This window comes from Coffea arabica, chromosome 5c (genome assembly GCF_036785885.1).
Source record: "Coffea arabica cultivar ET-39 chromosome 5c, Coffea Arabica ET-39 HiFi, whole genome shotgun sequence".
Taxonomy (NCBI): domain Eukaryota; kingdom Viridiplantae; phylum Streptophyta; class Magnoliopsida; order Gentianales; family Rubiaceae; genus Coffea; species Coffea arabica.
Genome location: NC_092319.1, coordinates 17,152,156 through 17,169,646, shown reverse-complemented (window position 1 = coordinate 17,169,646; position 17,491 = coordinate 17,152,156). Strand labels below are relative to the sequence as shown.

Genomic DNA, 17,491 nt, shown 5'->3' with positions numbered 1-17,491 from the left:
TCCAAGTTGGTCATGTATCTCATGCAATCTCTTTTGTTTTTCTTCTTTTCTTGAAAAGATTAAGCAAATGAATGACTGGCAATGCTTGTGTCATAGTTAGCTAGGAGATGGGTATGTCGTAAGTATTTTCTCAAATTCATATTGACACATGGTTATTTCATTTATTTTTCATTCTTTTGTGGCTATCATTTTCTATTACAGCAAGATGTTTTTGTAAAATTTTGTCAGCATTAACCCAAGGGCTACCCCTATATCTAAAGTAAAGATACATGAACATTACAAGGAAAATTATTTTCTTTGACCTCTTGCATTCAACTCGTAAAAGCAAATTTAGAATTTCAAAATATAAACAGAGTCGCACTGTAATGCCAAATTCAACAATGGAAAAAACAAGGGATAATTTCAAAAACCTCCTCTGAGTTTTGTCATAATATCACTCAACTCCCCTAAAGTTTTTAAAATCTCATTTATCTCCCTTGTCAACTTGACAAGACTAGATATTTCTATCAAATGTCACAAATTAACAACATTACCCTTGCTCTTAATAACTATTTAACCAAAAAGCCAACACAAAATAAAATTTGAAAACCAACAAATGTAAATTAAAAAAAACAAATGATTAGCTAATAATGGTCCATATTTCTTTATATTGGGATCGTGGTAGGATGGCAAAGGATGTGGATAAATTTAATATAAATCAAAGTTAGCCACTTAGGATGATTTTTGGTGTGTAATTAATACCTTAAAAGATTTTGTGTAAAGCTAAGTTACAATTAAGGAAATCAAGATATTTTTTTTTGGGAAAATATGTTTTAATTCATAGTATAGTTTAAGTTGTATTGAAAACTAAAATAATCTCTTCATCGTGTGAATATTAAAATATATTTGCATGTTATAAAAATTTAACCTTATTTTATTTTTTATTGTTGTTATAAACTTTATAAGTAGGATAACATAAGGGTAGTATTGGAGCAAAAATTTTATATTTTTTGTATTTCTTCCAAACAAATTAAAATGTTACAAGAAATATCAATTCAAAGGAGGTAAGTGAGATTTTAAAAACCTCAGAAAAACTAAGTGATTTTATAAAAAATCTCGGGGGAAGTTTCTAAAATTATCTCAAAAGTCAATCATCATTCCTTACCTAAGCAATTATCATTAGGAAATATTAATATTAGTATCAATTTTACACTTTTAATACTCATTTATCGGTGTTTTCGTACAAATCAAAATATGCCAAAAGGTACCCTTGTCCGCACTTATGAATTTGCCACATAACTTATAATTGCAAGGTCAATTCGAATGCCATTTTAAGCCAATCTTCAAATATGTGCTCCGCTTGCATAACATTGCTAACTACTGCACCATGATTGCAGGGGTAGCAAAGTTCCCTAATCCCCCCCAATACGGGGATTAGGGGCAGGAGCTGTCCTCTCCTGAACGGAGAGGACCCCTCACAAGACCGAACGTGAGGCGAGAAATGGTCCAAGTCAGCAAGGCTTCCTCTAGGGTAAAAACGATGCCGTTCCAAATAAAAAAAATGTTGACTTCCAAACGAGAATAGACAGAGCAAACGGAAGAGAAGTAGATTTTGAAATTCAAGTTGAAATTTTGAATTAGCCACAGAAAACAAAACTGTGGGAAGAGTGAGGGAAGAGTCTTGGCGTGCTTTTGAAGATAGTCTACTCTGACTGACCGCTCACTGAAGGTAGAAAGCTGAAGTTCGGGTGGAATTCGACCTACTGGGTGTTTCTAGATGAAGTGGGTGTAGTTTACTCTGATGAAGGTAGCAATTGATAGAAAACTGGGTGGAGAGGCAGGCGGTAAGGTAGAAGCAAACAGAGACGAAGCTAGAGTTTGTCCGTAAAACTTAATAGCAGAAGCAGATGTGGTCTTCAAGTGGGTATGAGAGTGTTGTATCCATTTTGAATGCGTGCAAGGCAGGCGGTAAGGTAGAAGCAAATAGAGGAAATTCAGCATCTCACGAAGCCAGATTTTGTCCTTCAACTTAATAGCAGAGCAGCTACGCTCTCCGACTTCAATGAAACATAAAGCGTATTAGCAGACCAAGATAACGTGACTGAACCATGTCAGTAACTGAGGCCAATAATTCGTCACCCAAATGCACATCTGTTAAATGAAGGATGAAATTAAAGTCACTGAAGACATAATATGAAGATGATAGAAGAATAGTGAAGTTGCACTGTATTTGTGTGTGTGTGAGCATTCAGCTTTTCAATGATGGACTATAATGGGATAGTAGTTATTAGAAGACCTAGGGGTATGTATTCAAGTAAACCATCGAACGGAATTAGGGAAAGATGAGAGAAACAAAGTCATATTTAACAAGTGAATTAATGTACATTCTGTTGTAAATTAGTTACATGTTATAGCCACCATATTACAATTAATATGAATCATTGTGCATCTAGTAGTTGGTCCATGCTCATGGGGCAATATTAGTTTGCCCCTCTCCTGACCATGCAGTGTGTATAAAATAGAGGTGTAGAGTTAAATGAGGTAAAGCAGAGGAAAAGATATATATGTGAATAATAAATGGGTGAACCTTGTATTGTAAGTAAATTACATGATGTAAGAAATATATTACAATGAATAAAAAGTGCTTGTTTGGCCCTTAAAATATAGAAATAGTAGAAAATATGGAGTTGGCTTATGCGGTTGTCATTCACGAATGACATAAGGTCCAGTGAGGTAAAGAACCTAGAATCAAAATATAATCATCAGCGTGGATGTACATACAGTTAAAATAGACTTACATTGTATGACCAATACATTACAGTCCGTATAACTTAGTGTACATGGAGTTGTATTTGTACATAGATAATGTCGTTGTCTTAGAGTAAAACTAAGGTGATGTGAATCATTAATCATATCGATGAGCGTAATAATAGGATTTGATATACGAGTAATGTGTGTAACATAACACATTATGAATGGTAATATACATTTATGTTGTCGTTTATGTACATACTATTCATGAACTGTTGCAAATTATTGTGTTTGATGCATAATTGGTATGAGCAGAAATAATGGATTGTAGCAAATTGGCAGAAGATAGGACCCCTGAATTAGGTATGGAGTTCAACAGCGAAGAGGATGCGTACAAGTTTTATAACAAATATGCTTTTAAAATGGGTTTTAGTGTACACAAAGACTATCTAAATAAAGACAAAGACGGCGTGACCACGTCTAGGAGATATAGTTGCTGCAAGGAAGGTGTAAAACACAAGTATGAAGGTGATGTGATGACAAAGAGAACTCGAGCGCTGACGAAAACGGGGTGTGGAGCTAAAATGGTTATCGTGTTGCTTAGAGGGATAATGAAGTACCGTGCGCATGACCTTGTTTTAGAACATAATCATGAGTTGCACATTACTCAATGTTCGCACATGATGCCATCACAAAGAAAAGTGAGCGAGACTCAAGGTTTCCAAGCTGAAATAAGCGAGGATGCTGGGTTTTCATTGAAACAGAGTCATGAGCTTATAGGAAAGGAGGCAGGTGGGATGGGAAATGTGGGATATACTTGGGAAGATCTGAAACGATATCTTCGTACTCGACGGGAAAGGAGTTTGAAATATGGAGAAGTAGGTAGCATGCTGAATTATTTTTAAGAGCAAACACTCAAGAATTCATCCTTTTTTCATGCCATACTGTTAGACTGTGAAAAGCAGATAATGAATATCTTTTGGGCTGATGCAGGAATGTTAATTGACTACAACTTTTTTGGAGACGTAGTCACATTCGATACAACCTACAAAACAAATAAAGAATACCGGTCACTTGGAGTGTTTGTGGATTTTAACCAACATAGGTAAATTGTGATATTCGATACTGCCCTTATGTATAATGAGACTATAGATTCTTTCAAATGTGTGTTTGGTACATTTCTAGAAGCAATGTACGGAAAGCGTCCAACTACCATACTAACTGACCAAGATCACACCATGGCTGCCGCTCTTTCAGTTGTATTGCCTGAAATATTTCACGGTCTATGTACGTTTCACATAAGGCGTAATTTTATGAAACGTCTTGGCAATCACTACAAGGAAAATAGTGATTTTCCATACATGTTTGGTGCCTGCATGTATGAGATTGAAGAAGTGGAACAATTCAACAGGTTGTGGGAGACGATGGTGAAGAAGCACAATTTTGAAAATAATGAATGGCTTTCCGGGCTGTATTGAATTCGTGATAATTGGGCAAGGTGCATGATGAAAGAAAGATGGATCGCAGGAATGCAAAGCACCCAACTTAGCAAAAGTCTAAATGCAACAATAAAAAATCATTTGAAACTGGATCATGACCTTGTGCAGTTCTTTAGACATTTCAATCGGGCGGTTGATGATAAGAGACATAATGAACTTATCGCAGAATATGAAATGAGGCAAAAGCTCCCCATCGTAGGGTTGAGGCAAACACCTATGCTTGTGCATGTAGCAGAGACGTATTCACCAACCGTATTTGTTGCTTTCCAAAATAAATATGGCGAGTCAACAACTATGGTTATATTGAGACAACAAAATGTAGGGATATTTGTGGAGTTTACGGTGATAAGGTATGATGGAGGATCTGAAAGAATAGTGGTATTCAATCGGAATGATCTAAATGTACGCTGTAGTTGCAAAAAATATGAGAATGAAGGAATTTTATGTGAGTACGCATTGAAAGTGTTTGATACCGTGGGCATAAAGACAATTCCTCCTAAATACGTTAAGAGGCGATGGACAAAAAGAGCTCGGGTTGGGGACTGTTTTGATCGATGAGGATGGAAAATTGTGGCTGATCCAAAAGTAATCATTTCAACTCGTTATCGGGAGCTCGCTCCAGCCATGATTAAGGTCGCAACTCGAGCAGCAATGTCGGAGGAGACCAGCAAAGTAGTAATCACCGTCATATCCGATTTGGCAAAGAGAGTTGAGTTCATCCTCTTAGACAGCAAAGAGCAACCTTCAGTAAATCATAAAAATCTGAATGTGGAGGAACGGGATAAAATTGAAATTGTAAATGAAATGGGAGAGGCAATAGTCACAAGAGGCATTAAAAAATGAGGTGGTGGAAAGAGAAGTAGAGTGATACGAAGTTGGGTCGATAAATTTGATAGAGTAAAAAGAAAATCTAGATTGTCAAGAACTACAGAGACTACGGTATGGATCCAATTTTTATGATGGTAAACATTTATGCGAAAAAATTCTTATTATATTACCGTTAAATAAAGTTTAGGTACCATTCACTATGAAATAACATTATTGTCATGTCAAATATACAGGTCTCAGAATCGGAGCCGATTTCAGTTGAATTTGATGAACACATGTTTATGGGATGCCGTTCATCTACTGGCTCAATTTCGGTTAGTATAAAATGATCAAGGCTTTAGCTTTTATTTAGATGTTTCTAACAGTATAATTAGTTTTATGGATGTTACATTATGTGATAATTTTGTTATGTCTGTCATCCTCCCTGATATACTTATTTTGTCTGTTTTATACAATTATTTGACCCTTCAAAACTCGTAGACGCATTCAAGGAGCCAGTCAGTAAATGGCCCTTTAAACGCTGTTGCTCCCGAAATCGAAGAAAGTGAAATGGTATGCATACATTTAGTAGGAAAAATAAAGACTTTGTTGTTTGTATTGTACAACTCCTTTAGGCGTGTTGTCATGGTCCGCATCTGAACGCTTCAAAGCATGTATATTATGTAGTTAACGTACGCTCACTTGTATAAGATAATGTTTTGTATTATCTGAAGGTCCATCGTTTGACTAATCAGGGACCTCCTGCAACAGTCCCTATAGAATGGATGCACCCCAAATTTTCTATTTTTTCCAAGCATAACTCCGTCAGAGATATATTAATGGTTTGATATATCGTTTCTTGCTATAATGTGTACCCCAATTTAGCTTTTAAACCGAGCAATATAGGCACTGGTAATGATTTGTTGACAGTTGAATATTTATTTTATATCATGTAGGAGGAGCGTGCGGCGATTTCAACACACTATGATATTGATGGATATCATGTATTTCACCATCACCGCAGGTGACAAAATTTTATTATTACATCACATATTTATGTAGTACTGTTAATTGGATATTTGGCGACTTGGACATCGTATATTATTAACCGTATGTACCATTAGGTGTATTAACTGATTTGTCATCGTTACACATTTCAGGAAAGAAATAACACCCAGGGATTGCGACTAACTATTGACGTCGCCTCCCCTCAGAGGCAGGTTGATGAATGATGTGTACCTCTAATTTTTTAACGACACATTAATTGGTTGACCAAACTATTGAGTTCCGATTATCCATTCATCAAGTTGACCTCATTTGTTGGTGTTAGTACTTCTCTGTTGAAGATATTATTCAGTTTCAATCGCTTTGCTATTGTGAGTTTCTTTTAATGGACAATCTGGAAATGAATTAGTGCATGTCTTGAACGAGATTTGCGGCGTTTTTGGAAGCTCAGTTGTGATTGGACCTCCATGTCGGCCTAGTTAGGAATGCTGCATATCTATGTTACAAGCAGTTAATAAGGTGTTATAAGTTGTTCATGTGCCTGTACAGGCACCTTCAATATTTCACTGTGTTCAAATCTAGACAAGTGGGTAGAACGTTTATAATCATGTCCAGTGTTAATAGTCATCAATTATTCTGTAATGTGTTGTATGAAGTTGTTAAGAATTTACAAAGTTGACTAAAAATTAGAGTAACATTTTTCAATACGATTGAACGTGCTTCTTTATGATTATGGTATTTTTCATAGAATACCATAACAAATAACTGTCGTGATATATATACCATTGTCCAACATTCAGTTGCAATCGTTAATAACATCTTTATTGCTCGTTGATGGCACTTAGAATGGTTAGATATATCATATAGCAATCGGTCTTTACAAATTCTTATTATTTTGTTACGATGCCTTGCTAAATTATTATGTACTATTTAGTCACCAAAAAAATTACTTTTGGCACTACATATGGGTTAGATTTTCAGAATGGACGGTTCGCACCATTTTAATGATGTACTACAGGCACTTCGATAGGTTTTACAAGAATCTTTCAAATTGAATTATCATCAAGTAACCACACGACCAATAATGAGAAGGTAATAGTTTCGCAGAAGAAAATGATAGTACAAGGGATAGGCTAATTTTCAGCAGATAAAACTAAGTTTTATAATGCAACAAGTATTCATAACGAAGCGTACAGAATGAGTTACAACCAATTAGGTGTATGTTACAATATGTTACAACTATTGATGGATCTTTAACATGCATCATTAATATCCAAATAGGGGGTAAAATGTTGAAGTAGAGATTATAATGATTAAACTTTTCTTGCTACCTTGACGAACACCCGACTACATCTCTCGTCATCTGTTGTATCCCATACAACACCTGGGAATGCCATCATGCATTAGACAATCGGGTATGTACCTCTGAAAGTCATCGTCGCTTGATTCAGTAAAATCAGATAGGTCCGGGTTGGATATTAGCATGGGATCTGCTAAAATATTATCAACATCAAAATCTTTTGACATAGCATGTCTTTTTGCAGCCTCAACCTCGTGAAACCTGTGTAGCCTACGCTCCATCTGCATAACTTCTCGCTGTAGCCTATGTAATATGCTTGCATCATTCACTTCTGGTCCTATAACAAGCTCCGCTGAAAGTGTTCTCGGGACGCGAAAGTTATGTCAGCGACAAAATACCTCTAATTCCAGTCTTCGCTCACGAATAGACTCCTATATGGGTTCATGTTCCAGAATGTAATTACCAGAGGGTAGGTGCTCATGGACGCTATCTTTGAAAATGTGGCCAGCTAGTCCCAGAGAGTTGTTGGTGTTAAGTGGAGCGTTCCTGAAATCGCGTTTGACAATATATAAAATCCTCTCATCTGGTGTTTCGTACCTCCTTAAAGTATTGGTTGGACCTGACGATACTTTCCGTCTTTTTTGCCAAACCTTTGGTCGTGAGCTTGTATGAGATCCTTCGATATTTGATTGCATGACTATGCCAAGACCTACTGTCTTTTGGTTGGATGAAAGGAACGATGGTCTGCCAAAGTATTGGGAACGAGGAGGAGATATAAAAGAGGTATAAATTTGAACCTGTTTTGGTGGGTAGAACGTTTATATGTATATGTATGTAAACATATTTAGTTATTATGTGATATAAATAGCATCACATTTATATTTAGTTATTGTGTGATATCAAAGCGGATGTTCGTGCCATGCATAGTACACATTTAATTTGAATACATTATTAAAATTATCAGGGTCTATCATTTCATCTTGTTCTCCACGAGATAGGCCTGAGTGTTAGCTATGTCTTGGGTCTCTAACTAAGAACGTACAGAGTTGCAACCAGTAACGTATGCATTATAACTAGTTATGAACAGTTTGTGATATTACAACTTGTGATATTACAACGTGCTACAATTACTGATATAATAACTTTTTAAAATCCGATGAACCTTTGCCATTCTCTTGTTTGTGCCATTGCGCTTGGCCCAAACAATAATAACTCCATCAGACAATGCTAATTTCGTAGACACTTAATACTTTATTAAGTGTCTACTGAGAATATAGAGATGATCGTTCCGAACCCTAAAACATTTGATGTAGCGAGACCTTCTCGAACATCTTATTAAATTAGCGAGATCTTTTCGAACATCATTCAACCCATTAGCTGCTATTTGGCATCCAAGAACTTGATTTCTGTGTGACCACTCTATTGATGACGCTGCAAGTGAAGTTTGAGGGGGGGGGAAGACTACTAATAATAAATTTCATATTCGGGTTCATTGCCACCCTTCAGTAGTATGAAATGGGAAGTGTGAAGCAGAATATAATGGAAAGTGTAAATGATAATGAAAGGGGGACGAAAAAACTTTTGTTGTTGAGGGATATAAAACTGCAACCGTGCCCTTTTATAGTCCGTAGGACCCTCTCAATGTCCTAAAATATCAGGGGCCAACGTATTCCAGGCCAACAATTTCGTCACGATAGTGGAAGCTGTAAAGTCACATGCAGCTGGTGAACTATGTCATGATTTATATTAGATATTAAAACAAATTTTGCAGCTTTTATCATGAAATGACCTATACACCAATATTAAGGGTCACGTGGATATAGAGTTACACATCAGTGACCTGTACATTTCACTATGTGCATACACAGTTACACTCTGTACACGTAAGTAAGAAACCCCAAAACAACAGTTTCTTGGCCAAGAGTCAGATGTGTAACACTCTATGCCCTTGGTTCCGTATTGTAAGCTTGTTTTAATCCACAATTAGACAATTAATTAGTGCTTGTTGACTGTAACTCTAAAATTACTTCAAACATTAGGTGTCTAGTTGAAGATTTACAGTGTATAGCACCAGAATTTTCAGACATCCGATGCCTAGCACCAGATTTGCAGTGTATTTGGACGAACAAGATCACTAAATGCAGCCTTGTCGAAAATACCAGGGAATGCCGCATATGTACGTCACAACCTTTTAATAAGCTGTTACAACTTATTAATGTGCTTGTACAGGCACCTTGTCATGTTCCTGTATGTTAAAACTTAGACAATTGGTTTACAAAATGGTATTAATGATGAGTATTACAGATAGAATTTCAGGCACTTCAATAGATATTACTCCTTTAGAACGGAAATGAAGTTACAACTGGCGGCTCGGCTTGGCTCCACACGACCACATAATAAGTAACGGTTTGGCAGATGAACATGATAATTCGTTGGGACAACTAATTTGAAAGTGGGGTAACTAATATTTAAAATGCAGCAAATTGTCATTACAACATGTACATATTGCGTTACAACCAATTAGGTGTATGTTACAATTCATTACAACTACTGAATTTGCAATCGGTAGTTTTTCGTCTTCTCTAGTTAAAACTAGTGATATTACAACTACAAATTCCCCGATGTTACAACTAGTAATACTACAACTAGTTAATATCCGATGAACCTTTCTTCTTCTCTTGTCTGTGCCATTGCCCTCGGTACAAACAATAAATCCTCCCCCCGACACATTAAATTTCTTAGACACTTTATTAAATGTCTATTGAGAATATAGAGATGATCATTCCGAACCCCAAAACAATTGATGTAGCGAGACCTTCTCGAACATCTCATTAAATCAGCGAGATCTTCTCGAACATCATGCAACCCATTTATTGTTTTTTGGCTTCCAAGAACTTGGTTTCCTTGTGAACACTCTATTGATGACACTAGAAATGAAGTTGGAGGGGGGTTGAAGACTGATAATAATATATTTCATATTCAAATCCATTGCCACCATTCAGTAGTATGAAATGGGAAGTGTGAAGTGGAATAGAATGATGAAAAGTGTAAACAATAATGAAAGGGGGACGCTCAAAGTAAAGTTGTTGTGGGATATAAAACTACAACCGCGCCCTTTTATAGTCCGCAAGACCCTCACAATGTGCTAAAATATCAAGGGCCAACGCATTCTAGGCCAACAATTTCTTCACGGTAGTGGAAGCTGTTGATGGCACAAGCAGCACCTGAACTATGTCAATTCATTCCAGACAATAAAACAAATTTTACAGCTTATATCATGGAATGACCTGTACACCAATATTACGGGTCACGTGCATACAGGGTTACACATCAGTGACCTTATGTTTCACTATGTGCATACACAGTTATAGCCTACACGTAAGTTAGAAACCTTCTGCAACATTTTTTTGCCCTAAAGTCAGATGTGTAACACTCTATGCCCTTGCTAAGTTTATAACCCAAATTTACTACCTCTGTGAGTGATTCATACCTACTCAATCGTAATAATAGTGTATTATTTCTTTTTATATTATACAGTACAAAAATTGGCTTTTGCGGTGTTATCGTTTTGGTCACAAAGGTGCATTATCAACATTGACCCTGTGACTCGACGAGATCAACAATAATATTATTTTTAGGTATAAATTATTGTTTGGTTACCACTTACACTGCTACAACACTTGCAGCGCCTGAACTATGTCAATTCAGAATTTTTAGGTACAAAGCGTGAAATTTGTAGTATCGACACTGTTGATAAGTGTTACGTCGCGTGGGTTATCAGTTACAGATAATAAAATAAAATTTGCAACTTTTATCATGAAATAACCTATACACCAACTTCGTGGGTCACGTGGATACAGGGTTACACATCGTTGAAGTTAAGTTTCACTTTGTCCGTACACAGTAACACTCTGCAACTGTTGCACAAATCCTTCTGCATCAGTTTGTTAGCCCGAAGTGAGATGGAAAGTCAACAGGTCTATGGCCTTGTTCAGTTCATGAGGCAAATTTACTACCTCTGAATTATTATGTACCTCATTCTATTCTGTTGCTTTAGTAATTTTTATGAGGGTTGTGTTTGACCTTTAATTTTATGAATATTGTAACTAAGAACGAACAAAGGCGTAAATAAGAATGTTCGAATTGTATTCAGATATGAATTGTTTGTGGATGATGCAAAAAATTGTTGGACTACATTCTACCCACAAGCAAAACTAGTAGGCCACTGATTTCAAATGTAAGAGACTCATTATTTTCCACAACAACTTGCAAGGTTATGTAAGATAAATTATTGAATAAGTACACCGCATCTATGGTTTAGTACATCTTGCTAATCAACTGACAAAATGGGAAGCCAACAGTTGTTAGAAGCACCTACTTTGCGTTAATGCCATACATGGATGACAAACTACCCATCAAATCATTCACGAATACGGGTCCAATCTGGGTAAAGTGATGTCAGCGAAAAATTGCTATTAGTAGCAACAAAAGGGTGACCGCTACCGAAATCATCATGAAGGTTTTCATTTGTCAAATGTCATGTTTGATGTCGTGCATATGGTACGAGAACGAGGTTGAATCATGGAGCACTCTTCCGGGACTGTCGAAGGAGCTTTTTCTGCTTATGGCCTGTCGATTAGGTGAGGTGGGACAATAGTTAGTTTGAACTTGCTCGTGATCCCTTCCTATTGGATGGCACCAAGCAAAGAAAGTACATGCTTTTGTTTCACACACAAAGTACAGCAACCCCTTCATTGGTTTCTGTGACTCGACGATCTTCAGGGCTGCCCTTCTTCCACAACTACAATAGCGATATTGGTACCTTAGGTCAGTAGATCCGCCTCCAGTATTACTAGATGAAGACATTTGAACGATCTAAACCTCCATTGGAGCAGATGTTAGGAATTGATATTTGGTGAGAGGATGAAGTAATGGTATTAGTGCTTGTTGAATGGGATCAGTCACAAAGGTTCGGATTTAGGTATGTGGGAAGAGATGATATAAACTAGCAAAGATGCTTCTCAAAAATTAGCAAGTATGAAATAAGTAACATGTTGACTAGAATCTAACACAAAATCATCTCAGACATCAAACGACACGTTTGCGAGCTGTTGACGGCTAATATTCGGCCAAAAAAAATTGTCCGGTTCAGATATCATCTTGTACCTCATTTTTTAACAATATGTGTGGAACCCTTCTAATTTTGTACTAAAATTACATGTTGTCGAACGGGAGTTACATCATGTGCAAACAGAGTTATGGAGTGTGCAAAATGCACATACCTTCAGCAACGATTGCACTTGAAACCTTTCCTGTGTATGTCCGCAAATTTTGCATTGCTACACCTATGAAATAGGCATGCCAGGAAGTAGGTGACGGGATTGAAATCTATAGAGTAACATCCTTTCTTGGGAATTATGTCCATGTGATTTCAGACCTACTTTGAGTACAAGGCGTATAGGAGATAGTATCGAGACGTTTGATGAGTGTTACGTCACGTTACTAAGCAGTTACAGAAGATTGCAGCTTTTATCATGAAAGGAACTTAACAAAAACTCAACAGGTCATGTGTTTTGGTTGAGGGTTCCTCCCTTCCGTATACCGTTTATATGTGTATAAACTTGTGGATGCAGTATTTGTTAAAAACAAGATTTTTTTCATGCTTTATGCCTTACCTGTACATTATTTCATCACACACTTTATCGTCTTGACCCCATATTTAATATTTGATGCACAAGTAGTTGACGTGGCTTTACACCTTGTTCAAAGAAGTGTTACGTTTCAACAAGTATGGTAGTTACTGACAATAAATGGTGCCCGACTCAAATTGTTCGGGTAAGCACATATTTAGTTATGGGATTGTCCTATATAACGCAGGTTTGGTCCTACTTCAACAATAAGTAACATTATGCGTTCACAATTGTGGAAATTTAGAAGCAAATATCCTATTAGGGGGCGCCTATGTATTAAAAGAGAAATCGCTGATGAAAATGTAACATATAGTAAATGAGTCGTGCTGGGCTGCATAAATGGTACATGCATTTGTGCGAAACTTTGATAATATTTTATTGAATGGTAGCCATTATCTAACAATAATTTTAATGCTTACAACTGCTATAGGCTCGACAATATAGCGTTTGACTCTATTGGTTGTGCTAGTCTCCCCACCCCAGTTTATATGCCGGGCAAATATGTCCATAACCTGCGTAGAGTTATAGCCAAGTAACAGCATTGATTTAGCTACTGCTATTTGAAAAATGTATCGCTTTACTTTACCAAACCAACACAATGTATTATTTCTCGGGCTGAAAAAATATACCTAACCCGAGTCGAGACATGCATGCCATCACAAAGAATCCTAAGGTCATCTCGTGTTAAAGAAAGTTGGAACATTTGAATGAGTGTCTCCCTGCCATTACGCGAGACAATGAGTTACTTTTAAAATTGGCAGTTGTTAGTAACCATGTTCTACAAAAAAATAAATGCTTTATCATAAAGTTATATTCAACTTCAGCCAACAAATACTAGCGCTAATAAACCATGCATTCCCTAATATTTATCAATTTTACTACCTTATGCTAATTCTTCATTATAAAAAGGATGTTCAAGAAACGTAACTCGGGAGAAATTTTACAACCTTATGGTTACAATTGATACCATTTTAGCCTAAATTTAATTCCAATTGGAAGAGCATAAAAATGCATGAATTGATTATGAATGGACTGGAGGGATGCACTTAACAAATAGTGGCACCAATAAATCCTTAAGTACCTGTATCATAACCTTATAATCGTATTATAAATACATAGGAACCTTACTTGGGATTCTTATCTACCTCCCACACGAATACAGCGATCCTTTTGTCATAAATGCTGATTGTCACGTGTGAAGGCAGAAGGTACTGGGCTGACCGTAGCATGCTATTTTTCTTCATTGCTCGAGTTGGCCTGTGCTCATTCTCATCTTCAACAACTGCTGCAGATATCAATACATCAAAAAACAGAGATGTTATGTAGTTCACACTGACAGAATAATGATTAGGTATGCGTGTTATACAAAAATTTAATGGGGCAGCACATTGCAATAACGTTTAACCAATCAGCCAAGTATTCTTCAATTGATATGCAAAAACCGATAAATGTGTTGATCATAATTCAGACTCAATACTATCAAGGTTTCCATCTTCTGGACACAACATAATAAAATAAATTTGTGAGTACTTGTACATCAAATTCAAGACACTTTTTTTTGTTCACTAACCTTTCCTTTTGTGACTATAAGACCGCAACCTTCTCGGTGTGTGTGGCCGATCCAAAGGATGCTCAATTCGAATAGGACCTGTTGAGCAATCATGTTGCATATGTTGTGTGGCTTCATTCGCAATTTGGTTCGAAGTGCTTGTTATATGGTCACTCTGTGCTTCAACGACTCGTGAGTTACCTTGGATGATTGTTGGGGTATCATTTGACTTGTACACACTGTCTGAAATATCTTTCCCATCATTTGTGTTGCCAACATTTTCTGGCCCCTTCCTATCAGTGATTCTCCCACTTTGCTCTTTTTCAATCGTCTTCTGCCCCATCGAATGTCGGTTTGTTGGTTCAGTTTCGTCTATTGATCTGGTTGGTGTCCCAATGTCATCATCATTACCGCCTGCATCGTGTTCTTTTTCACTATCACCGTCATCGTCATCGTTGGAGTCCTTTCCTGCTTCTGCCGATTCATATTCCAAATGATCTTCACTTTCCATATCAAGATGTATTTGCTCTGAATCAGACATCCTCTGTTTCTGCTTTTCATTTGAAACGACCTCTGTTGCTGCTGCTTTGGCCCTAGGATGAGAACACAACAATTCTGCAATCTTTAATATCCTTCTTTGGCAACTCACTGTCATACTGTACACTTCTGAAAGCTCAACCTGCTTATACATTAACAAACCACAATGAATATTCCGTTTCAACTTAATCCGAACAGATGAATTCATATTATGCATTGAAGTGTATTACTTCCTCATGGACCTCACGAAATCTGCCTTTTCGCTTTCAGGTGGTGAAATATTTTTCAAGAAGAATTATGAACACCATATACATAAAAATGACTTAAGGTGTATTTGCCACTCGAATCGCATGAAGTATACAATTAACTTTGTATTTTTGCATGAATAATATTCGTGAATTTTTTTCTCTCTCGTTTCTACCATAAAATATGAAAAAAGCGACACGAGCTGACTACGTTTCAAATGTAGCTAGATTATAGCTGAACACTAGTGTTATTTATGATCGGCGTTTGAAAAATCTTGCCACCTTTTTACAAAACTTAACTACTTCTTTGTCCCATACTCCATTTACAACTAACTATTCTGATTTTGTATGTCAAGCATAGCAAACGCAAAATGATTGTATGTTGTACGTCAACACTTAATGATTGTATTTGGCAAGATTACTTTTCTAAGGTATGTAGGTGTGGCTGCTTACAAATGCTTGTTCAAATCATAAAAAATGTATAACTTTTACTTAAGCAACAATAGCGCATAATGAAGTATCAGTTTTAACAGTTAGGCAGCTTATAGCGATATCATGATGCCCGCTGTCCATCATTATTCCAACTAGCTCAGGGGATAGTTCATTTATCTATGCACCAGATTCAGCCTCTACCTCTTCATGCGCCCCAATCTACGAAAACAAAATCAAACCATCACTTCATAAGTACATGGTATGTGTGGCCTATACATACAAACTAGTAAGTTACAATCCATCAAAAAAAAAATTATCGCTCTTACTAGTTTTCCTTTTCCATAACCTCCGAGATTATCGATCTCCAATGCATCCCGCTCTGAAATTAAAGCATTTGTCCATGCCATTGCTCTTGGTGTAACTCGAGCCACTCTGTGCTTCAGTATTGTCACTCAATCAAAGTAATGCACCTGCAATTCAATTGGAGACTGACACATCAATTATATCACCTGCAATTCAAGTACTATGCATAAACAACTTTCATTTGCCTAATTAAAATTTGTTTCCGTTGCATCCCTTACTACTTAGATCACTTACTAACTTTCAATATCACGTAACTAAACTTACCAGTAGGACAAACATGCAACCCCCAACATATTGGTGCTACTTTCCGCTTTTCTTCTGTACTTCTAATAACCTATTGCATAGTACATTTCTAACGTACTCTGCCCAGTTTAATGAGGGCACCTCAGTAACCACCTTCGTGCAACCCCATAGCCGGATTTTATGCTCAACCCGTGTAGTTGGAGCTAATAGGCATCCACAAGCAAATGAAATAAATTGTCGCTTAAACTCGTCCCCACCGCTCATGGATACTAACTTTTCGGGCAGCTCTTTCCATTTGTATGTTTGGCGACTTGGTCCAGAATCTCCACCCTCACTGCTATCAGTATCTTCAACTGGTAAGGTGCCATCATTTGGGATTCCAAGGATTAAACTGATGTCTTTTGCTATTAAGGGTAGCACACCATCTCTATGTAGCTGAAAGCTGCTTAGTGTAGGATTAAAATTGTCCACCAGCCAGGTTCCTATGTCGTTCAGAATGGAGCGACACTTTATTTCCAGCAGCCCTCCAAACCCCATATCTCTGATTTGCTGTTTTTTTGTTTTATCAATGTTCGATGCTAACCAAACCATCTGATTTGATGAACAGCGAATGGTGTACTTCAGATTCTATAATCAAGTTTAAGCAGAAAAACTAGTTAGCTATATACAGATTATCACATAACAACCTATTTTAGCAGCCATGCTTTGTGCTTACCTTAATCTGCTGTTTTCGCGATATAGTCTTTTCAAGCCGCGCCATTTCTCTCTTGTACTCCTCTTTCTCTTTCGGATAGTTCTCTTTTTGATTCTGGACTTCTTTCTCGCTCAACTTATCATATGCTGATTTGGCCATTTTATTATACTGCATTGGATGCATATAATCGTGAATCATGTTATATGTAATTCAGCATTTTCTAACACAGATTAATATCAGAAACCTCCCCTAACATTTGTTCTAATCACATCTACCACCCCTTAAGTTTTCGAAATCACACCTAGCATCCCCGGCAGTAGGATGTGACAGGTTCTCCTAATCAAAAGATGAGAAATTACCCAAAAATCACCAACATCTATCCCATGCCACAAACAAC

At 36.9% G+C, this 17,491-nt stretch overlaps 2 protein-coding genes across 2 annotated transcripts; one reads left to right on the top strand and one right to left on the bottom strand.

The window, feature by feature from the left end:
• The first annotated feature begins 3,920 nt into the window (after positions 1-3,920).
• Positions 3,921-4,787, top strand: LOC140007226 (protein FAR1-RELATED SEQUENCE 5-like). The gene is made up of 2 exons (XM_072049924.1): positions 3,921-4,157; positions 4,338-4,787. The coding sequence occupies exons 1-2, from the start codon at positions 3,921-3,923 to the stop codon at positions 4,785-4,787; spliced, it is 687 nt and encodes a 228-aa protein (XP_071906025.1).
• Positions 4,788-15,517: 10,730 nt separating this feature from the next.
• LOC140007455 (uncharacterized) lies at positions 15,518-17,491 on the bottom strand. Its single transcript, XM_072050178.1, has 4 exons — positions 17,116-17,491; positions 16,422-17,027; positions 16,121-16,264; positions 15,518-16,013 (listed from the first exon to the last, which is right to left on the bottom strand). Exons 1-2 carry the CDS (start codon positions 17,290-17,292, stop codon positions 16,458-16,460), a joined length of 747 nt encoding a protein of 248 aa, XP_071906279.1. The 5' UTR covers positions 17,293-17,491; the 3' UTR covers positions 15,518-16,013; positions 16,121-16,264; positions 16,422-16,457.